We start from the raw sequence: 23,540 nt of genomic DNA, 5'->3' as shown, positions 1-23,540 counted from the left end.
CTGTAGTGACACATCCCTGTATCCCGCAATTCCGGAGCCTGAGCTGAGACAGGGCCATTGGCGCGACTTCAAGACCAGCCTGAGCCACAGTGTAAGGAAGACCCTATCTTCAAAAAACCGAACACACAGAAGCCAGACGTCTGGGATGGAGGGGTGAGCAGAAAGGAACGGTGGGAAACAGCGATTCCCCATTCAAGACCCAGCCCGGCCCCTCCTTCCTCCCCCATCTCCCCCCTCCCGAGAACTACCGCAGTCTCTGGAGAGCTCAGGTAGAGGGGTGGGGCCAGTTCCGGATAAAGGGTCCCAAGACGGCTTCATTTTGATGTAGGGCTTTATTTATTATGCAGGTAGAGTGGGTTTTGAAGAAATAATTTTATTTGGTACAGTTTAGCCTCGACTATATAGATATCTGGACCCTCCATGATCCTTCCCCCCACCCCACCCCAGGGCCACCCAGAGGTGAGTTCTGGGGCGTCACCGTCAGGGTTGCAGAGTTTTAGGGGCCTCTTCATCGTCTCTTTCTCAGAGGGACGGAAGCCTGGGTGGCCCAGCTTACTCAGGTTTCAAAGCTCTGGGTTCTGATTCTGCCACGGACGCCCAAGAGAAGCGCACAGTTTGAGGCTGCCTGGCCTGCAGCACTTGAAAGGCAGGGTGAGAAGTGACCGGTGCGGTGTGAGGCGGGCGGGCGCTGAGCAGGGTCCCGCGCAGACGCCTGGCCAGAGGCTGGCCAGAGGTCCCCAGCTGTCCAAAGCTCCACTTTCAGATGTCTGGATCGTGGGAGTGCTCTCTAGTTTGAAAGATCACTGCGAAAGCGGCCTTCCCTCTGAAGAAGGCACCGACAGGGACTTCATTTGCCTGCCTTGTGGGTGGGGGGGTGACCAGCTCTAGAAGTCTGTCTAGCCATGGCGTGGGTAAGCACAGTGCGGTAAGACACGTTTGTCGTCCTAGTCCTCCGGACACGGAGGCAGGAAGAGTGTTGTGAGCGTGAAGCCGGCCTGGGCTACACAAACAGATCTTGACTTAAGAAAAGGGAAACAGTCACATGGCGCTGCGTGAAATCTAAGCATTCTGGCTGAGGCAAGGGACTCAAGGTTATCGTCAAGAGAGTTCAAGGCCAGCCTGAGCTACAGAAAACCCAACCTCAAGAATAAAAGGCACCAAAAAAAAAAAAAAAAAAAAAAAAAGCCTCACCACAGCCGTACCTCTGCCACACATCCCAAACTGCCCAGTATGACCTTCAAACACCACGCACAGGTCACACCTCCAACAGGACAGTCACTGTGTGAATGCAGGGCTGCTGAGAGCCTAGAGCGCGTCCCACATGATCAAAGGATCCCCAGAAGGGCTGGCCCAACTATAAGATCCACTGAGCCCCACCCGCACCCTACCCAACGGTTCATCTCAGACATGGATCCCAGAGGGTCCCAAGGGATGACTGAGGCAAGAGGGATCACCACAAGCTTGAGGACAGCCTGGGCTACGGAGTCAAACCTTCTCTCTCTCAAAAAAAAAAAAATAATAATAATAAAGGAAAAAGCCTGGTGTGATGGTGCACCCTTGTAATCCCAGCACTCCGGAGACTGAGGCAGGACAACTGTTACAGGTTAGGGGCCAGCCTGAGCTTCATAATGAGACCCTATCTCAAACAAACAAAAGCCATAAATGGACACAGAGAAAAGTCACACACAGGTGGCACAGGGTTCTCAGAGAGCGCCAAACATAACTAGAAATCAGAGCTAACAAAGGCCTCAGGGGACCTCAGGGGACCCATCCGGCCAACACACAAGGGTTTGGGGCGGGGGCTGTAGACAGCGCCACCTGCTGGTTAGATGCCATATGAGATCACCGGGCTCGCAAGAAGTATCTGCGGATTCTGGAACCGTAGACAACACCAGGTCCCCACCCCACCCCACCCCCAGAGAAACCTGCCATTCTGAAACCGTGCAGAATGGCCAGTGAGCCCTGAAACACGCCCATCCTGGACTGGAATCCCATACATAGCACAGGAAACTCTGGGGAGGCCCTAGGGAGAGCCGAGGAGCTGGCGGCGCCCCCATACGGGGCTCCATGGGCACTGGGACTTAGGGGCCAGAAAGGGGTCCTGGCGGAGCGCTCAGGCACGCCGGGCGGTTGGCAGCAGCGCGCTGTCAAACTGGTAGGTGAGCTTGCGTTTGACCTTGCGGATTTCGCCTGTCTTGGCATAGTTGCGCAGCGCTCGGGCCAGCTTCTGATACGTCATGCGCTTGCGGTTGCCCTTCTGCTGGCCCCAGCGGCGAGCCAACAACTCCTTGTGCTTGGAGGAGAACTGGAAGACGCCGGCACCTGGCTCCACCCACCACACGCACTCGCGCATGTCCCCGCGTAGGAGCAACCCCAGCAAGAACTGGTAGAGGCGCAGTTTCTTGCGTGCACCTGCAGGGTGTTGGATACCAGCGTTAAGAGGGGGAAGTCCGTTAAAGGAACCCCCAGATCTACGGCCCTTTTGCCACACTTTAGTTTTCACAATTGAGTTGGGCCTGCTTGGCTCGAGACCTATTATTCCAACTATTCCAGAGGCTGAGGAAAGGTCACCAAGTTCAAGACCAGCCTGGGTAACTTAGTGAGCCTATCTTTTAAAAGTAAGAAGGTGAGGATTGGCTCAGTGACAGAGCCCTGTGCCTAGAATCCCTCCGGTGAGTTCGGGAGTATAAATAAGATGGCTGGTTTTACATACGGGAAACCGAGGTCCAACAGAGAATAATTTGATTGAAAGGCTAAGCACAGAGGTCTAAGGAGAGGGGGATTGTGGGTATGCACTGGGTTTCCTGTGACTGTTACTGTGTCTATGTGCACCATGGAAACAAAGGCACAGAAAGGCCAATGTCTTTGACCAAGGTCACACAGGCAACAAGCAGCAGAGATCTGGGGACTTCCTTGGGAACTATCAGTGTTTAGGGAGCTCGGGTTCCAGCATCCTCTCCCCCACTCCCAGTCAGCATCCCCACTAAATCTCCACCCCACATACCTGCCTCGGGTCCCCTCCCCTCGGAGCCAGCCAAGAGGGCCTCGTCTGACTCACTGTCCGAGACCTCCAGGGCAGGGCTGTCCAGCAGAATGTCTTCTTCCTCCGATAGCACAGGGCTGGGGTACGGAGCATAAGCCAAGGAGCCCAGGGTCTGTGGGAGACCAGGGTCCCCTGCACATCACTCCGTCGGTCCTCCCCACCTCTGCCCAGAGTCCCCTGCACATCACCCCCTCGGTGCTCCCCACCACTGCCCAGGGTCCCCTGCACATCACTCCGTCGGTGCTCCCCACCTCTGCCCAGAGTCCCCTGCACATCACCCCCTCGGTGCTCCCCACCACTGCCCAGGGTCCCCTGCACATCACTCCGTCGGTGCTCCCCACCTCTGCCCAGGGTCCCCTGCACATCACCCCCTCGGTGCTCCCCACCTCTGCCCAGGGTCCCCTGCACATCACCCCCTCGGTGCTCCCCACCTCTGCCCAGGGTCCCCTGCACATAACCCCCTCGGTGCTCCCCACCTCTGCCCAGGGTCCCCTGCACATCACCCCCTCGGTGCTCCCCACCTCTGCCCAGGGTCCCCTGCACATCACCCCCTCGGTGCTCCCCACCTCTGCCCAGGGTCCCCTGCACATCACCCCCTCGGTGCTCCCCACCTCCGTGGCTCTCATTACTTGAATCTATATCTTCCTATACAGTGTGGACCCTGGCCTCAGTTCTTGTCCCAATACACAGAGAGGTTGAAGCTATACAAGCAGTAGATGGCATGGACAGGAACTGTTGTAGAGTAGGGAGCCCAAGGGACACTTGCGCTACCTTGGAAGGGTATTCTCATGCCTCCCGTCCCCAATCCAGAAGTTCATTTCAGGGGTTATACAAGAAACGTGAGGTGGAGACTCTCCCTTCAAGCAGCCCCTGCTCCTCACCTGGCTTGTGAAGTCCTCTGAGGGGTATCCCTGGAGGCCAGGCCCCGGGGCCTCCAAGCTGGGGGCTGGGTCGAGGGTCCCCACGGGGCTATAGGTGGGGGGTGTAGAACCATGGCCATAACAGAGCTGTACAGCCTGTGAGTGGGCAAAGGCAGCCGCAGCGGGGTCGAAGGCTTCGTAGGGAGCGATGGCAGGGCCGGGCGGGGCCTCTGTCCAGCCCCATGTGGAGTCTGGGAGAAGGGAGGGTCAGAGTGAGTAGCTGAAGGAGATCAGAAGACCCGCACCCTCAAGGCCCCACACAGAGGGGCCTTTGTAAGCTGTGCAAATCTCCGACCCCAGAATTTGCATGGGGGAGCAGATGGGCGGGAGGTGGCTTGGGGAGGGGCTGCCGTGCTGGGGGAGGGCTCCCATGAGCCTCAGTCACCCTCTGTGAACTGGACCCGAGGTGGTGTGAGGCTGGGGGGGTCACTTACCAAGGCCCCCGTCTGAATCTGGGTAACTGAAGGGCTTGCAGCTGTCCAAGTCATAGAAGACACCTTCGGGGTACTGGCGGAGTGAGGACAGGGTCATCTCGGGCCTTGGAGACATACCCTCCCCAACCTTGGGGAAGACTGACAGACAGGTGAGAGAAGGGAAGGGCTGATGGGGACAGAAACAAATAGAGACACGGAGAGGAATCCATGAAGAAGACACGCCCAGAAGCCAACATCACCATGGCGCTGACCTTCAAGGAAACCTAGCAGTTTCCAGTAAGCAACTGGTACCCAGACACTCACTCTGTAGCTCAGGCTGGCCCAGAACTTGGAGCAATTGTTTAGCCTCATCCTCTGAGTATGGGGTGACAGGCATTCCCCACCCTCTGTGATCCAGGACGCCAGCTCATCTATCAACTCTATGTTGCTTCAGCCACAGCCACTGTAGAGGCAGTGGAGACTAGACCTGAAGCAGATGAGAGCTACGCATCGACTCCTGCAGCCCCTGTGTATGCACAGAGCATCCGCTCTGCTCAGACCCCTGAGCACAAGCATCTCAGCAAGAGGGAGAAACAAGCAACGGCCGCCTGGTGGGCGGTGGACCATGCAGCAAAGGGAAAGAACAGGTACCTAAAACACCATGGAAGGAAAGAGGTCAGGTACCCAAAAGACCTCTGTATAAGCCACTTTAAAAGTTCAAGTGAAGCCGGGCGGTGGCGCACGCCTGTAATCCCAGCACTCTGGGAGGCAGAGGCAGGCGGATTTCTGAGTTTGAGGCCAGCCTGGTCTACAGAGTGAGTTCCAGGACAGCCAGGGCTACACAGAGAAACCCTGTCTCGAAAAAACCAAATCAAAAAAAAAAAAAAAAAAAAAGAAAAGAAAAGAGAAAAAAAAGTTCAAGTGAACCAGTATAAAATATCGGGCGAGACTGCCTGGGAAGGGGTCCCAGAACAATGGAAATTGTCTAGCTCCGGGTCTGGTAATGGCTACAGAGGTATATACATACCATGAAGGCACTTGCTGATGCACACCCAAGACATCAATTTTAAATAACCTACAAATCCCCGGGGACTCTGAGGGCCAGCTAAGGAGTCTGAAAGCCAGACAGAAGAAATCCTGCCTCAATTAAAACAAAAGCAAACCAACAAAGGCCAACAAAACTCAAGGCAAAAGGGCTTTTCCACCGCCATAGGAAATGTCTCTTTGTTGGGTTATGAGTTCAAAAATGGTTGGAAAAATAGAGTCCAAAATACAACAGTTAAAAGATATAAGATCCGTGACCCCAAAGAAGGGGCTGTTTGGAAAGAACACGGCATAGACGGGTACACAGGTCACGGAAGTAGCCCCGAGTTTGAGAAAAACAGCTAAGAGGTGTGGTGGGGACAGGGTGGGGGGTCAGGGGAGACAGAGGGAAGTAGAAGATCTTAGGAAGGTTAGTTCCCATGGGCCATGCCGGGCCACTACATACCCGGGGGGCATCCAACTCACCAAACAGCTTAAGTGTGGGCCGTCCAGCCTGGCAGGAGAGAGACACAGGGTCATGTCACGGCCGCCCTCCGCCACCTGAGTCTCAAAGTGGTTGTGGGTCCCAGAGGCGAGGTGGTGGCAGCTGTGACCACCCACCACAGCTCTGCAGTCTGTGGGCTGTCCTTGTGTGAGCCCAGGCTTCCTCCCAGTCCCCCCCCCCACCCCGACACCCCTATCAGGACAGGAAGTAGGGGGCGGGTGCCAGGCAAATGTCCCCCACTCTCCCTGGGATTTGCATGCACAGACACTGGGGGGAGGCAGGGAAAGTAGGGGAGAAAGTCCCCAGACAGCTGGGGACAGGGTAGCCAGAGAGCTGGGGTTGAGTGTCTCAGTTAAGTCTGGCTGAGTCTGGGAACAGCAGTGAACTGAGGAGCAGGGCTAGCAAGGAACACAGTGAGGGGACGAACTAAGCAACACATTCCAGTGCCCCACGATGGGCAGCAGGGGCAGGACCAGGCGCCAAAGGAAACGGCCGGACAGAAGAAACTAGAGACAGACAAAACCCCAGGCGCAGAGGGCCAGAAAATAAGCCATGCCATCCGGTGTCGCGGACAGGTGGCACACCTGTGAGGACCCAGGCAGGATGGAGTGTCCCCAGAACGTGCCATCTCTGGAACCCTGTCTAGGAAGACAGCTGATGGAGAACTGTCTTCTGAGGAAGAATCACCTCCTCATCACCTGCCTCTGGGCGCCACAGAAGCTGAAGATGCAGAGTGGGGTGGGGTGGGGTCCCTAGAGCGGGTTTGGGGATTGCCACTTACTGAGCAGCGTCCAGAGCAAGCATCGTGTTTCAGAGCAGGCTGGGCTGGCTCTGGCCAACACCCCTATATATATCTGGCCCAAACCCCGCCCTCCCAACCCCCCAAGGGCGGGCCATGGGGGCCCTCCTCAAAAATCCCCTCTGGGAGGGGTCTGGATTGCACAAGCCTTTGATCACGTGGCAGGGAGGGTGGGCCTAGGAGCCATCTGGATTTGGGGATCCCCACCATTGGGGATGGAAGGCTGACACCGAGAAATGGAGAGAATTGCTCAGGAAGGGGAGAAAGGCCTTGCCGGCCTTGGGATAGGATGTCAGAGGGGCCAATGGTGACCAGGGCAGGATGGCAGGGGGCAGTGAGGCCCAGGGACAGTGTGAGGACTGACAGGGAATCTCCCAAGAGCTGAGGGGAAGCCCAGGCAGACAGACCACCAGGACCCTATGATGGAAGCACTTCGGTGGCTATGCTGCAGCCGTGGCGGGGAGGGTCCCAGGCTGCCCTACAGTGGAAGCCCATGTGCTAGGGGGTGCCCCAGGCCTGGAGGAAAACAGGACCGCACCTGATGCCAGCTGGGTGACCACCAGTCCCCTGGGGAGGGGCAAAACAGAGTAGGAGGGTCCCACCCATATTCTGTGTTTCAAAGGGAAAACAGAGATGCCAGGCCGTGTGGACACAGACAGAGGCACCGGGGCTCCACGGGGTTATCCTGTACCATGAAACCCAACCTGTTTCCAAAGACCACAACACAGCCAATAGCAAAAAGTCTGAACTTTATTCGGTGCCCTGTCAGGTCACCAGGCCTCAGGGCCGGGAGGTCCAAAGCGCTGCAGCAGCCGTTCCTGGTCCTCCAGGTCCTTGCGCACCTTCTTGCGCATGTAGAAGATAGGACAGTCGCGGCTGCGGAGGATGGTGGTCAGGGGCTGTTCCCTGGACTTTGACCCCTTCCTGCTGCCCACCCAGGGGATGGGGGCTGTTTGCTCAGTGGGCACAGGGAAACCGATAACAGCAGGGCCCTGAGAGGTAGCCAGCCGTATATCAGCTGTCACCTGGCGTGGGAACCCGCCCCGCCTGCCTGCTCCCTGGGGAAAGCCCGGCCCCACCCCGGGGGAGGCCAGGCAGACCCTGCCCATTCTGCAGTGAGATCCCACAGCCAGGTCAGGAGTCTGGAAGCAGGAGGGGGGGAAGGACACCTGGTACAGATGACATCCTCGTGCAAGCTGCCCTGGCAGCGCTGGCACTGCGTCCAGAGGCGCGAGAATCGTTCCTCCAGGGCATTCAAGTGTGACACCTGGGGACACGGTGGCTTGAGCAGGGTGGTGTGGATCAGGCACGCTCCAGCTCCCACCCTGCCTCACTCACCTCCTTCTGATAGAGCTCAGACTCTCGCGGCTGACAGAACTTACACACGGCTCCTGGGGGGTGGGGTGGGTGGGGTGGGTGTCAGCACAGAGGTGCTGGGACCAAGCCAGGTCCTAGTCTCCATCCCTGCATCTCTGTCCTTCTCCACCCGCTGCCCATCCCGCCTTCTGAAAGTCCCCAGAGGCAAGAGAACAAGGGCCCAAGTGTGTGGGGAAAACTCCCCTGGGGAACCCCGGGGCAGGCAAGGACCCTCCGCCGGAGTGCAGGCAGAACGGAGTCCTGTGGCAGGGCCCCACCAGTGGGCATAAGGGCCGTAACTCGGGTCTCACCTTGATGGTCGATCACGGAGCGGCAGCCAATGCAACAGTTGCGGCGCTTGGTGAAGGCCAGGAGGCCGCCCACCTTGCTGGTGAGCACGGTTTTGCAGCGTGTGTGGTCACCGCCTACAGGAGGGGAGCTGAGTGGCCTTGTCCCTGCCTCTGCCCCTTCCCCGCCCACACGCCCTCGTGGGGGGGGGGGGTCCACTTACGCAGCAGCACAGACTCTGCACGGCTCTCACCCAGAATGGGTTCAAAGATGCGCAAGAGTGGCTTGGCCAGCTGCTGCTCCAGGTAGTACTGAGTATCGATGGGCAGGCTGTGCTCTAGCACAAACAGGGGGTCCTGTGGGCAGGCCGGGGTCACCCATGGCTGCAGAGGGGCATGGGCCGGGGGCTAGGGGGCTGCAGAGAAACACCTGCAGGCTGTGATCAAGGGATGGGCCTGGAGCTGGACTCTGGTCTGGGTGGGGGCCCTCAGATCACCAAGAGTCAGTTTCCCCAGGGGAGAAGGGCCGTGGAAGGGGTGCAGGGGTCAGAAGCATCAGGGCTGAGAAGTGGGGTGGCTGAGAGATGACAAAAACAAACAGAGCTGGCACCCGGGGTGGGGAGGGGTGGAGAGGGCACAGCAGTCACCTCTGCACAGGGAGGCACTACACAAAGGCTGGCCCAGGGGCAAGACCGCCCGGGGAAAGCAGAAGTGAGATTCTGGGAGGGGCACAGCCCAGGTGGGCCTGACCTCCGACTTCATGTAGGCGGCCACACCCTTGGCGGCACTGATGATCACGTAGGGGACTCGGTCGCCCAGGCTAGGCGCACTGCCGGGGTCGCGTTTCCTCATCCTGCGGATAGGGGAGTTGGGTGAGGTTTTGGGGCAGGCTGTGTGGACCCAGCTGCAGGCGGCTCCGCACCTCTCCGCCAGCTCCACGTGGGCCTGCTTGCCGGCGTAGTCTGCGGCTGCGCGGGTCAGCTCTTTGGTGATGACCAGCTGGGAGATGTCTATGCGGTTGCACAGCAGGTCCGAGATGACATCCTTTGCGTGGGCTACAGCACCGTCGGGGTCCCTGAGACAGAGGATGTCACCAGGCACTACTGAGGACGGGGCTTTTTACCAGCTAGGATCTAGGCATCAAGCACTGTGGGCTGATAGTGGGGTTGGGGTTAAGTGCAGAGGCGGGAAAGACCAATCACAGCTGCCAGCCTGACTCACCACCACCCCACCCCCAAGCCACCTGTGTTCCCAAGGTAGGGTACACCGGTGTGAGGTCCCTGGGTCTGAGGGAGGCTGACTTCTTGGTCTCCGTGGGAGACTCAGACACCACACACACACACACACCGATCCACGAGGATTCGGCGCAGAGAGGATGTAACGAGGTTGGCCACCAGGGGACAGTTGTCCCTGCGCACAGCCTCCAGGCCCTTGCAGTCCATCCTGTCGTGGGCATCAGGGCTGGAGGAGAAGAGGAGGCCGGCATAGCGCTTCTTGCTGATGAGCAGGTATGGGAAGTAGACCTGGAAAGGACCCACGGGTGGTGACCCTGCGCACTTTCCTTTGCCCCAAATCCCGAGACCCATCAGAAACACAACAGGCAAGGAAGGGCCCTGGACCCTGGTGATACGAATCCTCAGAAGGCCCAACGCCCTCCAGCACCCCAGAAACCCACTCGGCACAATGCCACAGGCCTAGAGCTGACCCTAAATTATAAAGCCCAGACAGGTAACACTGTAAAGTCTTAGAGCCATGGGAGGAAACAGCAACAAGCGAGTCCTGAGCTGAGATGGCCCTGGGTGAGAAGCCACGGGTGTGTGTGAGCATCTGGTGAGGACTGGGGCCACACACGTGCAGATCCAAAATGTACCACTGGTTTGCACACAGAGGCCTCAGCTACAACCCAGAATGCTGCGAGACTCCCAGCCCGGGGACCCGCACACTACTGCACTGTCATAAGAGGCCATCACCAATGGGTAAGACCCCCGATGTCTCCACTGAGCTGAGGACAGGGGGTACCCGCACCTTCTCAAACTCCAGCCGGATGGGTGACGGGAAGTGGCTGGAGACCCAGTCTGCGGCCTCCCGCCCCAGAGACATTGCCTCAGCCACAGAGGAGACACCAAAGCGGCACATCACGGAGTCAGTGTCACCGTAGACCACCTGCCAGGGAACATGCGTGAGGAACGCCTCTTCTCAACCCAGGAGCTGCCATGGTAGGGAGCCCAGGGACCCTGGGCGGCGGGCAGGGGTGACCACAGGGACCCTGGGCGGCGGGCAGGCCCTGACCTTGGCGTTGGCATCGTAGCCATTTTCCAGGGTGTACTTGGACTCCACAAGCTGCTTGGTTTTCTCAATCATCTGCCGCCCGAACCCAGTGACACTCTGTGAGGGGTAAAACCAGGGAGGCTGAGAACAGAGGCCGGACACGACAGGTCCAGCTCGGGGAGGGCACACCCCTGCCACTTGCCAGCATCAAGGACCGCACGCAGTCAGCCCATCAAACGGGACTGCTGCCCCCAAGTGTGCACATTCTCAGAGGACAAAGAGCCACTCCCTCCCGGGAATGCAGCCAGTGTCTCATGCAGAGTAAGTAGAGACTTTACCACTGGGCCATACCTGTCCCCTCACTGGGGGACTGTAAGCAGGGGTTGTACCACTGAGCTATCTCAGTCTTCTTTTTTCAAGATAGGGTGTAGGCTACCCAGCTTTGAACTCCCTGAGGCCTAGACAGGCCTCTCATCCCGGCCTCACAGCCTTACAAACGGATGGAAGTCTAGGCTGACATCATCACGCCCTGCTGTCTGTGCCATATTACAGGTGGGGATGAGGCTGGGTACGGAGGTGTGACAAGCAGAACGCCCTCTGCCTGCCTGAGTGTCATCAGGTCACGGGACATCTGGGGACCCACACCTGACCTGTCTTTTGTGCACCTGCTCTGCTCCTCTTTTTAAGTTTTATTCTGGAATGACTCAGTAGCCTGTTATCCTGCCAGACAGGCCCGAGAGGAAGAGACAGGGTCCCAACACCCACCCCATCTCTATGGGACGCTAGGAGTGAGGAGGGCAGGCGGGCAGGCAGGCAGGAGGTGACTGCGGCAGAGGCGGGTCTGGCTGGGGGCCCAGCTCCTGGGACACACCCTGTGAGTGCCTGGGCATCCTTCCAGGCAATCAGCTTCCCTGAGCCCTTGAGTCACACCAGAGATCTCTGCTCGAAAGGTGAGGTTACGGGGACTCTGGGATTCTGGGAGCTGGGGTCAACAGCAGCTCCTGTCAGGTACTCGGCCTCTGTACCCTGTAACCCATCCTGTGAAAATCCTGCCGCCTTGCTCTGGGCATTGCCTAGCTAAATGCTCCTGACATGTGACTCCTCACTGCTGAGATGGCCAAGTACCAGGTCTGTGACCAGACTGGGGAACAGCACCTCAGGTTACCTCACAATAGGACCAGCCCCAGGCCACTCACGCTGCACCTCAGGCCTCACGTTCTCTCACTGCCAGTCTGTTTCTGTCTGAACCCAGAGATGCCAAGATGGTGAGGGAGGTGGGGGCAGTTCTTTCTCATTCCTGTTCCAGCTGGTACTGACCAAGGTCCTCACTAGGGTCCTCACACTTGGGACAGAGGACCCGGTGCTTGAGACAGAGGCCAACATCAAGTGACCACCAAATCCAGCCTGGCCATGCCCTCCCCCCAGCCCTCCACAGGACGTGGAAGAGGTGAACAGAGGGGCAGCTGCTGGGGGAGGGGCGTCCAGACCCAGCATCCTGAGCACACCCCTCACCTGGGCCACCGGCAGAGCCTTGCAAGCTATAGTACCACAAACATTACCTGACCAACGTCCCCGTCCTACTACACTGTGAGCAAGTACCAGGGACAGCGTCTCGCCGCTGCAGACTATATATATGGGGTACAGAGCATGGCCTGACATCTGGGGTTCCTGCCATACTGGCGCACCCCCTGACCCAACCGACCCCACAATGCAGGCGGACAGTAACCCAGCTGCCCATCAGGGTCCCAAGGGCTCACCTGGGAGATCTCCAAACATGGCAGCTTGCCCACCTGGGCGCCAGTGAAGCCATACACAGAGTTGGCGCTCACTTTCAGTGCCAGCTGCCGTCCGTCCAAGACCTGTCGCCGCAGGGGGTCCGTCTCCTTAGCCAGCTCAGCCTTGGCCCTAGGTGGGGGCAGGATGAAGGCTATTTGGGGGGGACCGGGGCTCTCTGGGGGCACCCAGGCCTGGACACTGGGGGGCAGGGCAGAGCTGGATGTGCTGTGCCCGGCTCAGGGCGCAGGCCCGCTAGACACGAGGATGGCGCCTGAAAAAGCGCCTCGTGTAATGCAGAGCCGGCTGCAGGGTACCAGGGCTATGTCAGCACAGGGAGCTGAGCGCTAAGCCAGGGCGAAGCCCACAGCCCACCTCTTCCGGGCACTCAGCAGATTCTCCAGGATCTGGGGCAGGAGGCCCTTCCGCACAGATGATTTCACAAACTCGTCCCCAGTGGGCGTCTTGATGAACTCGTCTGGCTTAAGGCTGGGGAAGGAGACACAGAGGCAGGGCTCGTGAACTACCTAGCTCTCCAGCACCAGCCTCCCCAGTTCCCCCAGGCCTACCTCTTTCCACAGCCCCCTCCACCCCCCAGGACCTGCTTCAGCCTCCCAGCCAGCCTCTCCACTAGCTGCCATCCACAGCCGGTGCAATCCCTGCCTCTCACGTCTCCCTTCCCCTGGGCCTGATCTATCAAGCCCTGAAACTAGGGCTCAAGGTGGTTTGGGGGGCATCCTGGACAAAGAAAGGCAGCATACCCCAACTTCTGGGCAGCCCCAGGCCGTAGCAGCGTGGTGTAGCAGAGATTATGGGCCATCATGATGGAGGGGTACAGAGAGGAGAAGTCCAGGGTGGCAATGGGGACATCGTAGTACCTGAGGAGAATGTGGGGAGTCAGCCCCACCCAGCCCTACCCTTGGGCCCTGACTTTTTAACATTCTTACATACAGGGTCTCGAGTAATCCCGGCTGGCCTTGAACACCTCCTGAGCGCTGGGATGACAAGTGCCCCACTGCGGCCTGCAGGGTCCTTACCCTTTGAGGGGCTCAATGACCGTGGCTCCCGTGTAGTCCTCACCTCCCTCGGTCTTCACCACAGGCATCAGCAGGCCCTGGCGCATGGCCTGGAGAAAGGGTGGCGTGAGTATCCAGGGACCAGGTTGGGTGTGCACCCACGAGTATCCAGGGACCAGGGAGGGCATGTACATGCGTGTATACGTGTGTAGCCAATCAGGCTCAGCCACTCACCTGGCGCAGCAGCTGAGACACGACCTTGACCTGCTGGCCGCGGGTGAGCAGGTACCCAAGGGGTACGCCCGTGACGCGCGCCATCTCCACGTTGTTCACCAGCACCATAAGGCGCTCGAGAAGTCGAAGTGGCAGAAAGGCATCCTTCAGGCAGTACACGGCCAGGCGGCGGCGCGTCTGTTCATTCCCATTCTGGGGACGGGCACGTGGGGTTAGTCGGGGGCACAACCGGGGTGAGGTGGGGAGGGGCTTGGCGGGGTGGCAGCACCTGCAGGTCGGTGATGATGCTGTGCTGAACGTCCTCCTTCTGCTCACCCAGGAAGTGGAAGCTCACAGCATTGAGCGTGTAGGAGCGGAGCTTGTATTCCCGCAGCAGCACCTGGGCGGAGCGGGGTGGGGCGGGGCCTCAGAGGTGTGGGGCGGGGCCTCAGAGGTATGGGGCGGGGTCTACAGGGTTTGTGGTACTTAGGTGGGTGGGTCGGGGTGGAGCATGAGGTGGGTGGAGCTTTGGGCTTAGGGCGGACTGTTGGGGGAGGGGGAGAGTAGGTGGGTTTCCTACATACCTGCAGCATATCCATCTGAACGCGACCAACCATGCTGACCACCTTACTGTCCCGCCGGCCGACCTGCCTTGACTGGAAGGAGGAGTCACGGATGTTGGAGCGGAGACCAGTCACACGGCCCAGGAAAGGGAAGCGGTCCACCTGGAGAGGAACATCGGGGAGAGCCTTGCTGTGGTGCAGACCAGTCAGGCTCGACTCTGCACCTAGCCTCGGGACCTCGGAGCAGGGCCGGAGAGCAGCCATGACACTCCTGGGTCCGGAGGAGGCTAGCTGCGGGCACAGACCGCTTCTATACCGCTGATGAGGTAGAGATCAGGGACAGAGTTGAGCGCTATAGCCCTGGGGAGACTGAGACTGGGGTCTGATGAACTAGATAGAGACACGGACTTTGCCTGGAGGGGGGTGAGGAGAGCCAACGGGGTGGCGCTGGGGTACAGACAGGAAGAGAGAGGGAGTCTTAGGGAAGAGGGGCAGACGGTCAGGCACCCAGGACACGAGGACTAGTGTCTCCCTGCAGCTGGGCAGTAAAGTCGGCTAGGCATACTCCTCAGCAAATGGGCTACAGATGCAGAAAGCAGAAAAATGATATAGTATATCCTATTCAGGCTGGAATGAACCCCCAAATAATGCTGATTCCCCTCTTGTAACAGAGCTTGTCCTTGAAGAAGGACCACGGGAGACTTCACTGAGGCAGGCAGATGCGGGCCAGGAAGCATCCAAGTAGAAGCAGGCTCAGGAGGGCCTGCCTGCCCGCAGGCTCACGGAGCACCAGAGGTTCACCCCTGCAGCCTGTCCCCGCCAGGCGAGTGTGCAGTCACTGGCACACTCAGGGTCACTGGCATGGCTGGGGACACTAGCGCAGCGGCTAGTGTGAGGGGGCTCACACGCCGCCTTTCCGCAGTACCCAGCTTTGCCGTGCACCCCTTTCCTTCTTCCATGCCCGACTTCCCCTCACCCCTCAACAGTAAACTCTAAAGAAGGTCTAGCTCCAATGGCAGCGACACTGATGGTGTGGAGGGCTGGCTTCTCAAGGTGCCTCCTGTCAGCAGCGACACACTTCTGGCTCCAGCTAGAGTGAGGTAAGGTACCCCTGGGACTCTGGAGCAGCCAGCGGCCCAGGACAGGGACGCCCGGAGGGAGGGCGTCCAGCTTCCCTCACCTTTAAGGTTTGTGCCCGAGAGATGAGGTACGGGAGGTCGAAGTTCTGAATGTTGTAGCCAGTGATCACGTCGGGGTCCATGGCCAGGATGAAATTGGCCCAGGCCTGCGGAGGGGGCAGAGGTCAACCAGGCACCCACTGCCTCAGATACCTTCATTTCCAGAATATTCAAGATAGCCTTCACACTTACAAATACACCATGGAACTCAGGAAAATATCTAGCCCAAAATTCACAGCCCCAGGGGCACTATAGAGAAGGGTCACTGGCATGGCTGGGGACACGGGCGCGTGACGCATGAGGGAGGGAGGGCCCACCTGGAGCAGGTCTTCTTCCTGTTCATAGCTCTGCACTTTGGCACCCAGGATAGGGGCACAGGGCCGCAGCGTGAGCGCCAGGCGCAAGAACGGCTCTGGCTCGCCCCAGCGCAGCCCCAGGGAGCAGATCTGGATCACGGGGTCACGCTCAGGCTCGGGGAAGATGCCTGCAGAGAGGAGGACACCGGGACCTCATTCCTGCAGGTCCCTGTCCCCACCGCCTTGCAGTTCCAGCTCCGTTCCAGCCATAAGGGTGGGCCAGCCCCGGGCCTGGTGCCTTTCTTTGTACCCAGGCTCTCCCTGTGGGGAGCATTCCTTCCACCCACTCACCCCTCCACAGGGGCCTGGCACATCACCAATGTCCAGAGAGAGAGAGAGGAGGAGCCCGGGCTCTCGGGACAGACCTTTCCGGCCGGCACACTCGATGTCAAAGCTAAGCACGCGCAGGGGTGCGATGCGCTGCCACTGCCCTTCTGGCTGGTGACTGATCACATCCGACCACAGCACATCCACCTCCAGCTGACACAGTGTAGCCTGGGAAAAGGCACGCGGTGGTGGAGCAGCGTGGCACGGAGTCGGCTCCCCGCCCCTCCCCCTGCGCCAGGGGCCTCTTACCTTCTCTGCCCTTCGAACGTACTTTCCAGCGGGCAGCTCCAACCAGTTGCATCCCACAATGTCAGCATCCACCATGAACCTGGAAGAGCGGCGCGTCAGCTGCCAAAGGCCGCCTGAGGGGGCTGGGGCAGGGGAAGGGCAAAGGGGACACAGGACAGCACCGGATCTCAAAGTCCACGTTGGCTTCATAGGGTGCGAAGCTCGGGGTGCCCAGGCCCGGCACCCGGACACCCTGCTCCAAGAGGCGGCGGGCTGGTGCCACAAGGCGGGGCAGCGCCAGGGTGATACGGAGAAACGGAGAAGGGCCGTGACCGTGGTACCCAAACATGCCTGCAGAGAAAGGAGGTTGGCACGCCCCTACCAGGGCTCCCCCCTCCCCCGTCCCACCTCGGACCACACTCACTCTCCCGGGAGCACAGCTCTATAGCGAGCACGGCCGGCCCGGAGAGCTCCTTCCCACCACGCTGGTCCCGGCCGATGGCTGCGTTCAGCTCCCGCTGCAGCTCACTCAGGTGCTCTGCCCCAAAACCTGGTGTGGGAGGGAGGCTGGGTCAGAAGGGCAAAAGAGGCTGTGGAGTCCAGGGACACGCCCCACAGGTTGGGACACTCACCCGGAGGTGCAGGGGTGTAGAAGTAGGGGGCAAAGCCGTGGATGTGGCAGCACACGGAGAAGCCCTCATCGGTGACCCCAAAGGCCCTCAGGATGGGCACCGAGTTACGGGATGGTGGGGGCCCTTCTGGCAGGGGCGGTGCTGAGCCTAGGAGGGTGGGTCAGAGAAGAGCCCTCAGGACCTGAGGCTTCCACGAGGCCTCGGGACCTCGTCCTTCACAGTCCTTCCTGATGCCCTTCTCCACCCACAGGGGCAGAGCTGGCATTAGGGCGAAATCCAGTTTTTCCCTTGGGGTGCTGGGGATAAATCAGTGGCTGTTTAAGAGCCACACCCCAGCCGCACTGAGGGATTCCAGGCAGGAGCTCTCCCGTGGAGCTGTGTGTATCTCAACCCCCACAGTGGGACATTCTAATAACATTTATTTGCTGATGAGCGTGGGGGCCGAGAGACGCCCTTGGGAGCTGGTTCTCTCCTTTGACCGTGCGGGTGCGGTGGTGGCTAGGATTGGAAGCAGGCTTGGTATCAAGTGCTTAGCCCAGTTCACAGTCCTCTGAGCCCGGCTCCGACACTGGGGATGAATGAGGTGAACGCCCTCCCACCGGGCTTGGCTCAGCCAAAGCAGTGGTGGCTGTGGGCACTACTGGGGTCGGCGCAGCCCCTGCCCCCCCCCCCCACACACACACCCGCAGACTCACCCACATAGTGGTCAATCTCCAGCTGCTGGAAGATGAGAGGCTCTGTGCTGGGGTCCAGGGGACGTAAGGTGGGCCGCACCCACCTTGGGTCAATGTCTGCAGTGGAAAACTGCCCTGGATTGAAATGAGAGGCTCCATGCAATGCGAGGTCTCCCACGGAAGCAACTACCCTTCACTCGCGGTGTGTGTGTGTGGGGGGGGTCAGCTTGGGGGTGTGGTATGTGTGTGTGTGTGGGGGGGTCGGCTTGGGGGTGTGGTGTGTGATCTGAGTTAGGTGGTAAGAAAGCCAGGGGTCAAGGGCTCAACCTGACCAACCAGAAGTGCAGCCTAGACACTGGAGAGACTGAGCTAGGAAAATTACTCAAGTCTAGGAGTTGGAAACCAACTGGCAAAACCAAGACCGCCCCTGGAAAACAAGCTGCCGGCCAGACGGGACCCCCACTGACACAGGGTCAAAGGAAACCCTTCAGAGGTGGAAGCCACCTCTCAGTCTCTCTATCTGCGGGTGGGATGGGGCGGGGCAGGGTAGGGCCTACCACCCACAGCGCCCCCTGGGGGCAGCTGCAGCTCCTCCTCCGCCTCCTGCAGCCGGTTTTCAGCCTCTATCTCCTCCAGCAGGGCCAGGTTCTCCTCAAACTGCGAAGGCGAAGGCTCGTCTTCATCCCAGAGGCCCCCGCGAGCCCGTTTTGGGGGCACCCCAGAGCCTGGTCCTTGTCGCCGCTTACAATCCATCTGTGGGCAAGGTGGTGCTTGATAAAGTCCAAGTGGAACTCATTCCCGTTCTCTCCCTCTGACCCGGAGTTGGCCGAGCAGCCCAGGGCTCTGCCTGTTTCTGCCTCCCCAGTGCTGGGGCTGCGGGTTGAACTCATGCCTGCACCGCCGACACTTTAGCCGTCCACTCAGTCATCTCCCCAATGCCTGGACCTATAAACGCACAGCTGACTAGGTGATGGGGGACGCCAGAGGAAGTAGGTCTCTGGGAACCTGCCTTTGAAGGGTGGCTTGTCCCCTGCCTCCCCAACCCCTCAGACCCAGCTGAGCCCAGTGACACAAACTGAAGCTCTGAGGCAATCTGACCCAGCTGTTTCTCTCAGGTCTGAGGAAGCAACAAGTAGTCGCCAAGGTGAGAGAGAAAACGGTTTACAAAACTCAAGTTGGAGAGTGCCTGAGGCAGGATATGCAGACCCCACCTCTGCATCCACACACATCCACAGATGAGGAATCCATCACGTGTCCAACCATGGAGCTACTTGCATGGCTACCCATCTCCCCGGTGTCCCCAGCTGGGGACCACTCTTACCAGAAAGCAAGTAGACCTGGACACTAATACACGTAGGAGCACATCTGCCTACCAAGCTCTCACACGGCGGACTACAACCCCAAGTGAAGCCAGGGCTGCGAGAGCTGTGTCAACAGCTAACACCCCAAAGCCAACTGAGGATCACTCGGGTAACAAACTCGGTGTTTCTGGCGGCGGCTGCCTGAGCTGTGGACACACAAGCAGCCCTCTCCCCCACTGTGACGCCACCACCTTACGTACCCAGTCAACATCGTTGCTGCAGTCTCTGCTCTTAGAGAAGTATGATGGTTCAATCGCCAAAAACAAAGACCGCATTTCCCTGCTGTCCCCTCGGCACACATTGACTAAGCATAGCTTTGGCTTGTAGTACATTAGAACGTCATGAAAATGGCTGTTAGCAGGGCAGCCACCCATGTTCCTGTAAGCAGCCCTGACTAAACTCACTAGAACTTAAAAGCGGGACCTGTGCTGAGTTGTGCTGGGGCACATCTTGAGGCGCCTTGAGGCCGGCCAGCCTGATCTACAGAGCGAGTTCCGGGACAGCCAGGGCTACACAGAGAAACCCTGTGTGTGTGTGTGTGTGTGTGTGTGCTTAGAGGGACTCAACACGATCGATCCAGCACTTATTACACCATATTGGCCTTCCTACAGTACAGCACGTAATAAAATGAGGTTGTACTGAATCTCTAGTGATGGCCTGTGTACCCGTACTCCAAGGAAATTGGGCAACCACCAAAACTGGCACATGGTATGCACCCAGGCCGATGTCACTGCATGTGTGTTAAGACCTGAAGTTCTTATGCGACTGAGTAAAACAAAACGCACATCAGCAGAGCCTGCAAGGGTCCCATGTGTGCTGTGACTGTGACAGGGTCAGCGTGCTTTCCTTAATGGAGGGACAGTCACTGACAATGTGTCAAAGACACATGTAGTCAGAAAAAAGAATATAAAACTTTTTCTTGTTGTTGTTGGTTGAGACAGGGTTTCTTTGTGTAGCCCTGGCTGTCTTGGAACTCAGAGACCTGCCTGCCTCTGCCTCCTAAGCCCTGGGATTAAAGGTGTGCGCCACCACAGCCCAGCTTATAAACTTTTTTAAGTAATTAAAAGTAAGGCTTGCGGGACAGTGGTGGCACACACCTTTAATCCCAGCACTTGGGAGGCAGAGGCAGGCAGATTTTTGAGTTCGAGGCCAGCCTGGTCTACAGAGTGAGTTCCAGGACAGCCAGGGCTACACAGAGAAACCCTGACTCATAAATACAAAAACAAACAAACAAACAAACAAACAAAAAGTAAGGCTTGGTCTTCAAAAGAGAAAACAAAACTCCTCTTCCAGGCACCACCAACAGACTGTCTGTAAGGCCAGCTCCAGGGCTTTGCTGCCCTCTTCTGGCCTCGGGGCAAACTGTGCACACACAAACAACTAAAAAGAAAATACATTTTAAAAGAAACTTCTTGGGGGCTGGCTCTCCGGCTCAGAGCACTGGCTGCTCTCACGGAGCTCCTGGGCTAGGTTCCCAGCAGCGGCTCAACAGTAACTCCAATTCCAGAGGATCTGACCACAAGGGCTGCTTCAGGCACTGTGTGCACACCGTATGCACACACAGGCAAACACTCAAAGCATACATAAATCAATCTTTAAAAGTTCTTGGACAAAACGGGTCCTGAGTACCTGCCACAAGACTGCTAGCTTCTAGAGAGTGAGGAGACTGACAGAATCCAAGGGTGTACCAAGGAATGTTCTGGAAGGTCTTTGCCTCCCTTACACTTCTGCAGTTGACTAAATATAAATCACACCTCAGTCAAAAAAACACAGGTGTCAAAAGCTGCAGGCAATTCCACATGTGAGGGTTGACCCCACCAGGTCAGGGCATGTGAAGAACCTGCTTTTACAAGGTTATTTCCGGTACCATTGTTTAAAATCCCAAAGGACTGGAAACCACCTAAATGCCCTCCTCAGGGGGACAGTTGCAAGAGTCCCTTAGTAGCGTTCAATGGAGTACTATGCAGCTGTATAAAGAAATGAGGAAGCCACACAGTATTATGAAAGGTTTCAAAGAGGCTTTGTCTCTGGTAGGGTAAATCAAGGTGTGGAATGGCCTGTTTCTACTTTTGTTTTATATTTTCAAAAGACAAAGACATCTAAAGAAAGGATTATCCTACGGCTAGTCACCTGAGAAGCTGATTGTGACTTCAAGCTTAGCCCCATGCTGCACTGCAAGATCAGATTTTAAAAAGCAGGGAAGTACGGCTCTGGGTTTGGAGGAGGGGCTGCGGGTGCCACATCAGTTCCCTAAGTATAGAAGAAGCCACTGAGACAGCCAAGGAGAGGGAGGCAGGTGTGGCTAAGGGCCAGCTGCGTGCCAGGAACAGCCTGTCACGACTGCTGATGCAAGTGGACTGGACGCTGCTCTTAGGGGACTCTGGGTAGGGTGCTGGTGGTGAAGTGTCACGACAGCCACAACTTCCAAACAGTTCAACCGAAGACAGGTGCGTGCACATGCGGCACAAGTAAAACCGGTGGACACCACCGAGGACCACTGACTCCAAAAAAGGGGGACATGGCTTTGCACTGCACAGAAAACATGCATCCTTCAAGCCTTACCAGGTCAGGAAGCACAGACACACTTCCTGGGGGGAGCGGGGGAGCTGGTTCCCACAGACCGGAGAGTTAAAGCGTGCTGTAACCAATGGCTTTGCCAGTCAGTCCCTCCCAACATACCTCCCGGATATAAACCACTCCACACTGGGTCTGGCAGCACCCACAATCCAAGCTGTATACCTCAGGGCAAATTCAAAGCCAGATCTGAGCTATAAAGCCTGAGCCTCAAGAGCCAGTAGCGGTCTGGGGATTAAACTCAGCAGGGCTCAACACTGAGTCACACCCCAGCCCCTCACTGAGGGACTCTAGGCTGCACCACTAACTACATCCCTGGCTCTCTTTTTATTCATTTTGAGACTAGATCTTACTAAGTTGCCCTAGCAGACTTAGAACTTGCCATCCTCCTGCCTCCAAAGGCTGAACAACTGTTTCATGTCACCTCTCCTGGGGCAGCCAGATTCAAGTACTCCTGTACCTCTCCTGGAGGGGTGGCCCCTCAAGCATCTGCCACTCCCACGAACTGCTTGTTACCTCAGTCCCCCCTTATCCTGGACAGGGATGTTCCCAAGATAACTATTGTGAAGGCACAACTTTCCCTTTCCCCTTCCTCTCAGGACAGTCGGACCCTGGTGCAAACCCCACTCACTAGAGGGATGCTCTCTGAAGCTGCAGCATCCTGCGAGACAGGTGTCTTGACTTCCACTCCCACTGTGGTGGCAGTGTTACACTAACCCAGTAACCATTCATTTTCCCCAGGGTACCTCACACACAGCCAGCTTCATACCTGGCTCCTCCCCTAGGACCCTGCAGTGACAGCTGCTCTGGGACTGTGGGATTCGTATCACCTCCCCCACCAAACACCGGGCTGGGTAAGCAGACTGCCCCATCTAGTATCAGTTTGCTTGTTACATTTATTTTATAAAGCATTACATGGGGCCCGGCGTGTCAGCGGAATGGATAATTGAGCTTGCTGGCCAAGCTGAACAGTCTGAGTTAGATCACAGGGAACCCGCAAGTTGGAAAGAGAAAGACAACGCCACAAAGTTGTCCTCAGGTCTCCACGTGTGCGCCATGGCGCACGCGCGCGCACTGAGAAGGAAAGGCTGAAGCATTGCTTTTTCTCCCATTCCTACTTTTTTAAAGAAATTTGGACTTTTGAGGCAGGATTTCTCTGTGTATCCCTGGTTATCCTGGAACTGACTCTAGACTAAACTAGCCTCAAACTCGGAGATCCGCTTGCCTCTGCGGGGAATAAAAGTGCGCCACTATTTCCGGCTCATTCCTGCTGCTTACTGGACCTTCTGATACTGTCGCCTTGCCTCTCGAACAGCGAACAGGCACAAGCGTTCTGCACCTCCCGCACCTCCCGCACTCCCGCCCGGCTAGCGTGCACGCCGTAGAGCCCACGCCCGGACAGTCGAGCGCACCCCGGTCCTCAGCCCCAGGGGTCTGTCCTGTGCATTGCCAGCCCTGCTCTATCCTGCTCCCAGCTGCAGATACTCCGCGAGCCCTCCGCTCGAGGCGTCAGCGGCGCGACCGAGCGCCCCACACTCTTCTTCCTTACTTACCGCGTCAAACAGCTTTTCCCGCCACAAGGTACGCCGCCGTGACCCCTGAACCCTCTGCGCGCAGGCCCAGAGCCGCGGCGCGCTCGCTGGGTCCCGCCCCTGGCCGGCTAGGGCGGGCAAACCACATCCCACTCTGGGAGGATCCACGACCACGCCTCTCGCAAGTGGCCCCGCCCCATGACGTTAACGGCACGAGGACACACCCCCAGCATCCTGGCTCAGCGAGCGGGCTTGACCTGCGGTCCCCGAGCGCCCCCTGCAGGAACATGGGAAGATTACACAGTGGGTGCTACCCTGCTGCTCGGTTTTCCTCAGAGCCCCTACACGCCCAGGTTCGTGTATGACTTCTGTTGCCCCACAAATCACTTCCTGAGTTGATTAGGACACTCATGGCCAGATACGCAGTCCCCAACTTTGAAAACCTGGCCCTAGCTAAGTGTCCTTTTGAGACCCTCCCCATAAAGTTCCTCTTCTTTTC

At 58.0% G+C, this 23,540-nt stretch overlaps 2 protein-coding genes and 3 long non-coding RNA genes across 17 annotated transcripts; 3 read left to right on the top strand and 2 right to left on the bottom strand.

Moving 5' to 3' along the window:
• Positions 1-313: 313 nt before the first annotated feature.
• Spib (Spi-B transcription factor) lies at positions 314-6,746 on the bottom strand. 5 transcript variants are annotated; one of them, XM_052164215.1, is made up of 6 exons: positions 6,686-6,746; positions 5,886-5,913; positions 4,398-4,470; positions 3,925-4,154; positions 3,005-3,155; positions 314-2,412 (listed from the first exon to the last, which is right to left on the bottom strand). In XM_052164215.1, exons 1-6 carry the CDS (start codon positions 6,706-6,708, stop codon positions 2,114-2,116), a joined length of 804 nt encoding a protein of 267 aa, XP_052020175.1. In that variant the 5' UTR covers positions 6,709-6,746; the 3' UTR covers positions 314-2,113. The 5 variants fall into 5 exon arrangements, with proteins under 5 accessions (XP_052020175.1, XP_052020158.1, XP_052020151.1 ...); XM_052164198.1 differs by having other exon boundaries at positions 4,398-4,524; positions 6,686-6,728; XM_052164224.1 differs by having other exon boundaries at positions 2,145-2,412; positions 3,009-3,155.
• LOC127669962 (uncharacterized) lies at positions 6,362-14,043 on the top strand. Of its 7 annotated transcripts, none has more exons than XR_007974444.1 (7): positions 6,362-6,642; positions 10,234-10,562; positions 10,655-10,935; positions 11,035-12,201; positions 13,341-13,529; positions 13,740-13,848; positions 13,957-14,043. It is a non-coding gene; the product is annotated as an uncharacterized LOC127669962 (long non-coding RNA). The 7 variants fall into 7 exon arrangements; XR_007974442.1 differs by lacking the exon at positions 6,362-6,642 and adding an exon at positions 9,817-10,145; XR_007974446.1 differs by lacking the exon at positions 6,362-6,642 and having other exon boundaries at positions 10,464-10,562; positions 11,035-11,166; positions 11,521-12,201.
• Positions 7,436-23,157, bottom strand: Pold1 (DNA polymerase delta 1, catalytic subunit). 2 transcript variants are annotated; one of them, XM_052164175.1, is made up of 27 exons: positions 23,063-23,157; positions 18,132-18,327; positions 17,596-17,709; positions 16,901-17,047; positions 16,693-16,818; positions 16,451-16,619; positions 16,290-16,368; positions 16,079-16,208; positions 15,675-15,841; positions 15,360-15,464; positions 14,201-14,341; positions 13,906-14,016; positions 13,638-13,829; positions 13,425-13,513; positions 13,149-13,265; positions 12,763-12,876; positions 12,372-12,519; positions 10,636-10,731; positions 10,372-10,509; positions 9,694-9,869; positions 9,269-9,421; positions 9,097-9,199; positions 8,571-8,703; positions 8,371-8,484; positions 8,042-8,094; positions 7,873-7,970; positions 7,436-7,579 (listed from the first exon to the last, which is right to left on the bottom strand). In XM_052164175.1, exons 2-27 carry the CDS (start codon positions 18,325-18,327, stop codon positions 7,474-7,476), a joined length of 3,315 nt encoding a protein of 1,104 aa, XP_052020135.1. In that variant the 5' UTR covers positions 23,063-23,157; the 3' UTR covers positions 7,436-7,473. The 2 variants fall into 2 exon arrangements, with proteins under 2 accessions (XP_052020135.1, XP_052020143.1); XM_052164183.1 differs by lacking the exon at positions 8,042-8,094.
• LOC127669977 (uncharacterized) lies at positions 14,408-16,100 on the top strand. Of its 2 annotated transcripts, XR_007974451.1 has the most exons (4): positions 14,408-14,505; positions 14,851-15,279; positions 15,723-15,878; positions 16,015-16,100. It is a non-coding gene; the product is annotated as an uncharacterized LOC127669977 (long non-coding RNA). The 2 variants fall into 2 exon arrangements; XR_007974450.1 differs by lacking the exon at positions 16,015-16,100 and having other exon boundaries at positions 15,703-15,801.
• Positions 16,541-19,701, top strand: LOC127669986 (uncharacterized). Its single transcript, XR_007974454.1, has 3 exons — positions 16,541-16,634; positions 18,211-18,563; positions 18,690-19,701. It is a non-coding gene; the product is annotated as an uncharacterized LOC127669986 (long non-coding RNA).
• Positions 23,158-23,540: the final 383 nt, after the last annotated feature.

This window comes from Apodemus sylvaticus, chromosome 1, assembly GCF_947179515.1.
Source record: "Apodemus sylvaticus chromosome 1, mApoSyl1.1, whole genome shotgun sequence".
NCBI lineage: Eukaryota > Metazoa > Chordata > Mammalia > Rodentia > Muridae > Apodemus > Apodemus sylvaticus.
The sequence above is the reverse complement of the archived record's forward strand: the minus strand, read 5'-3'. Positions and strand labels throughout refer to the sequence as shown.

Excerpts from the sequence above, each read along its gene's own strand:
- Spib (XM_052164191.1), bottom strand. The coding sequence starts at position 5,939 with ATGACCCTGTGTCTCTCTCCTGCCAGGCTGGACGGCCCACACTTAAGC. Across the intron at positions 4,155-4,397 it reads AGATTCAGACGGGGGCCTTG|ACTCCACATGGGGCTGGACA; the intron begins GTAAGTGACCCC and ends CCCTTCTCCCAG. Across the intron at positions 2,413-3,004 it reads GGGGAGGGGACCCGAGGCAG|GTGCACGCAAGAAACTGCGC; the intron begins GTATGTGGGGTG and ends AACACCCTGCAG.
- Pold1 (XM_052164175.1), bottom strand. The coding sequence starts at position 18,327 with ATGGATTGTAAGCGGCGACAAGGACCAGGCTCTGGGGTGCCCCCAAAA. Across the intron at positions 17,048-17,595 it reads GGAGATTGACCACTATGTGG|GCTCAGCACCGCCCCTGCCA; the intron begins GTGAGTCTGCGG and ends CCACCCTCCTAG. Across the intron at positions 15,465-15,674 it reads AGGAAGAAGACCTGCTCCAG|GCCTGGGCCAATTTCATCCT; the intron begins GTGGGCCCTCCC and ends CCCCCTCCGCAG.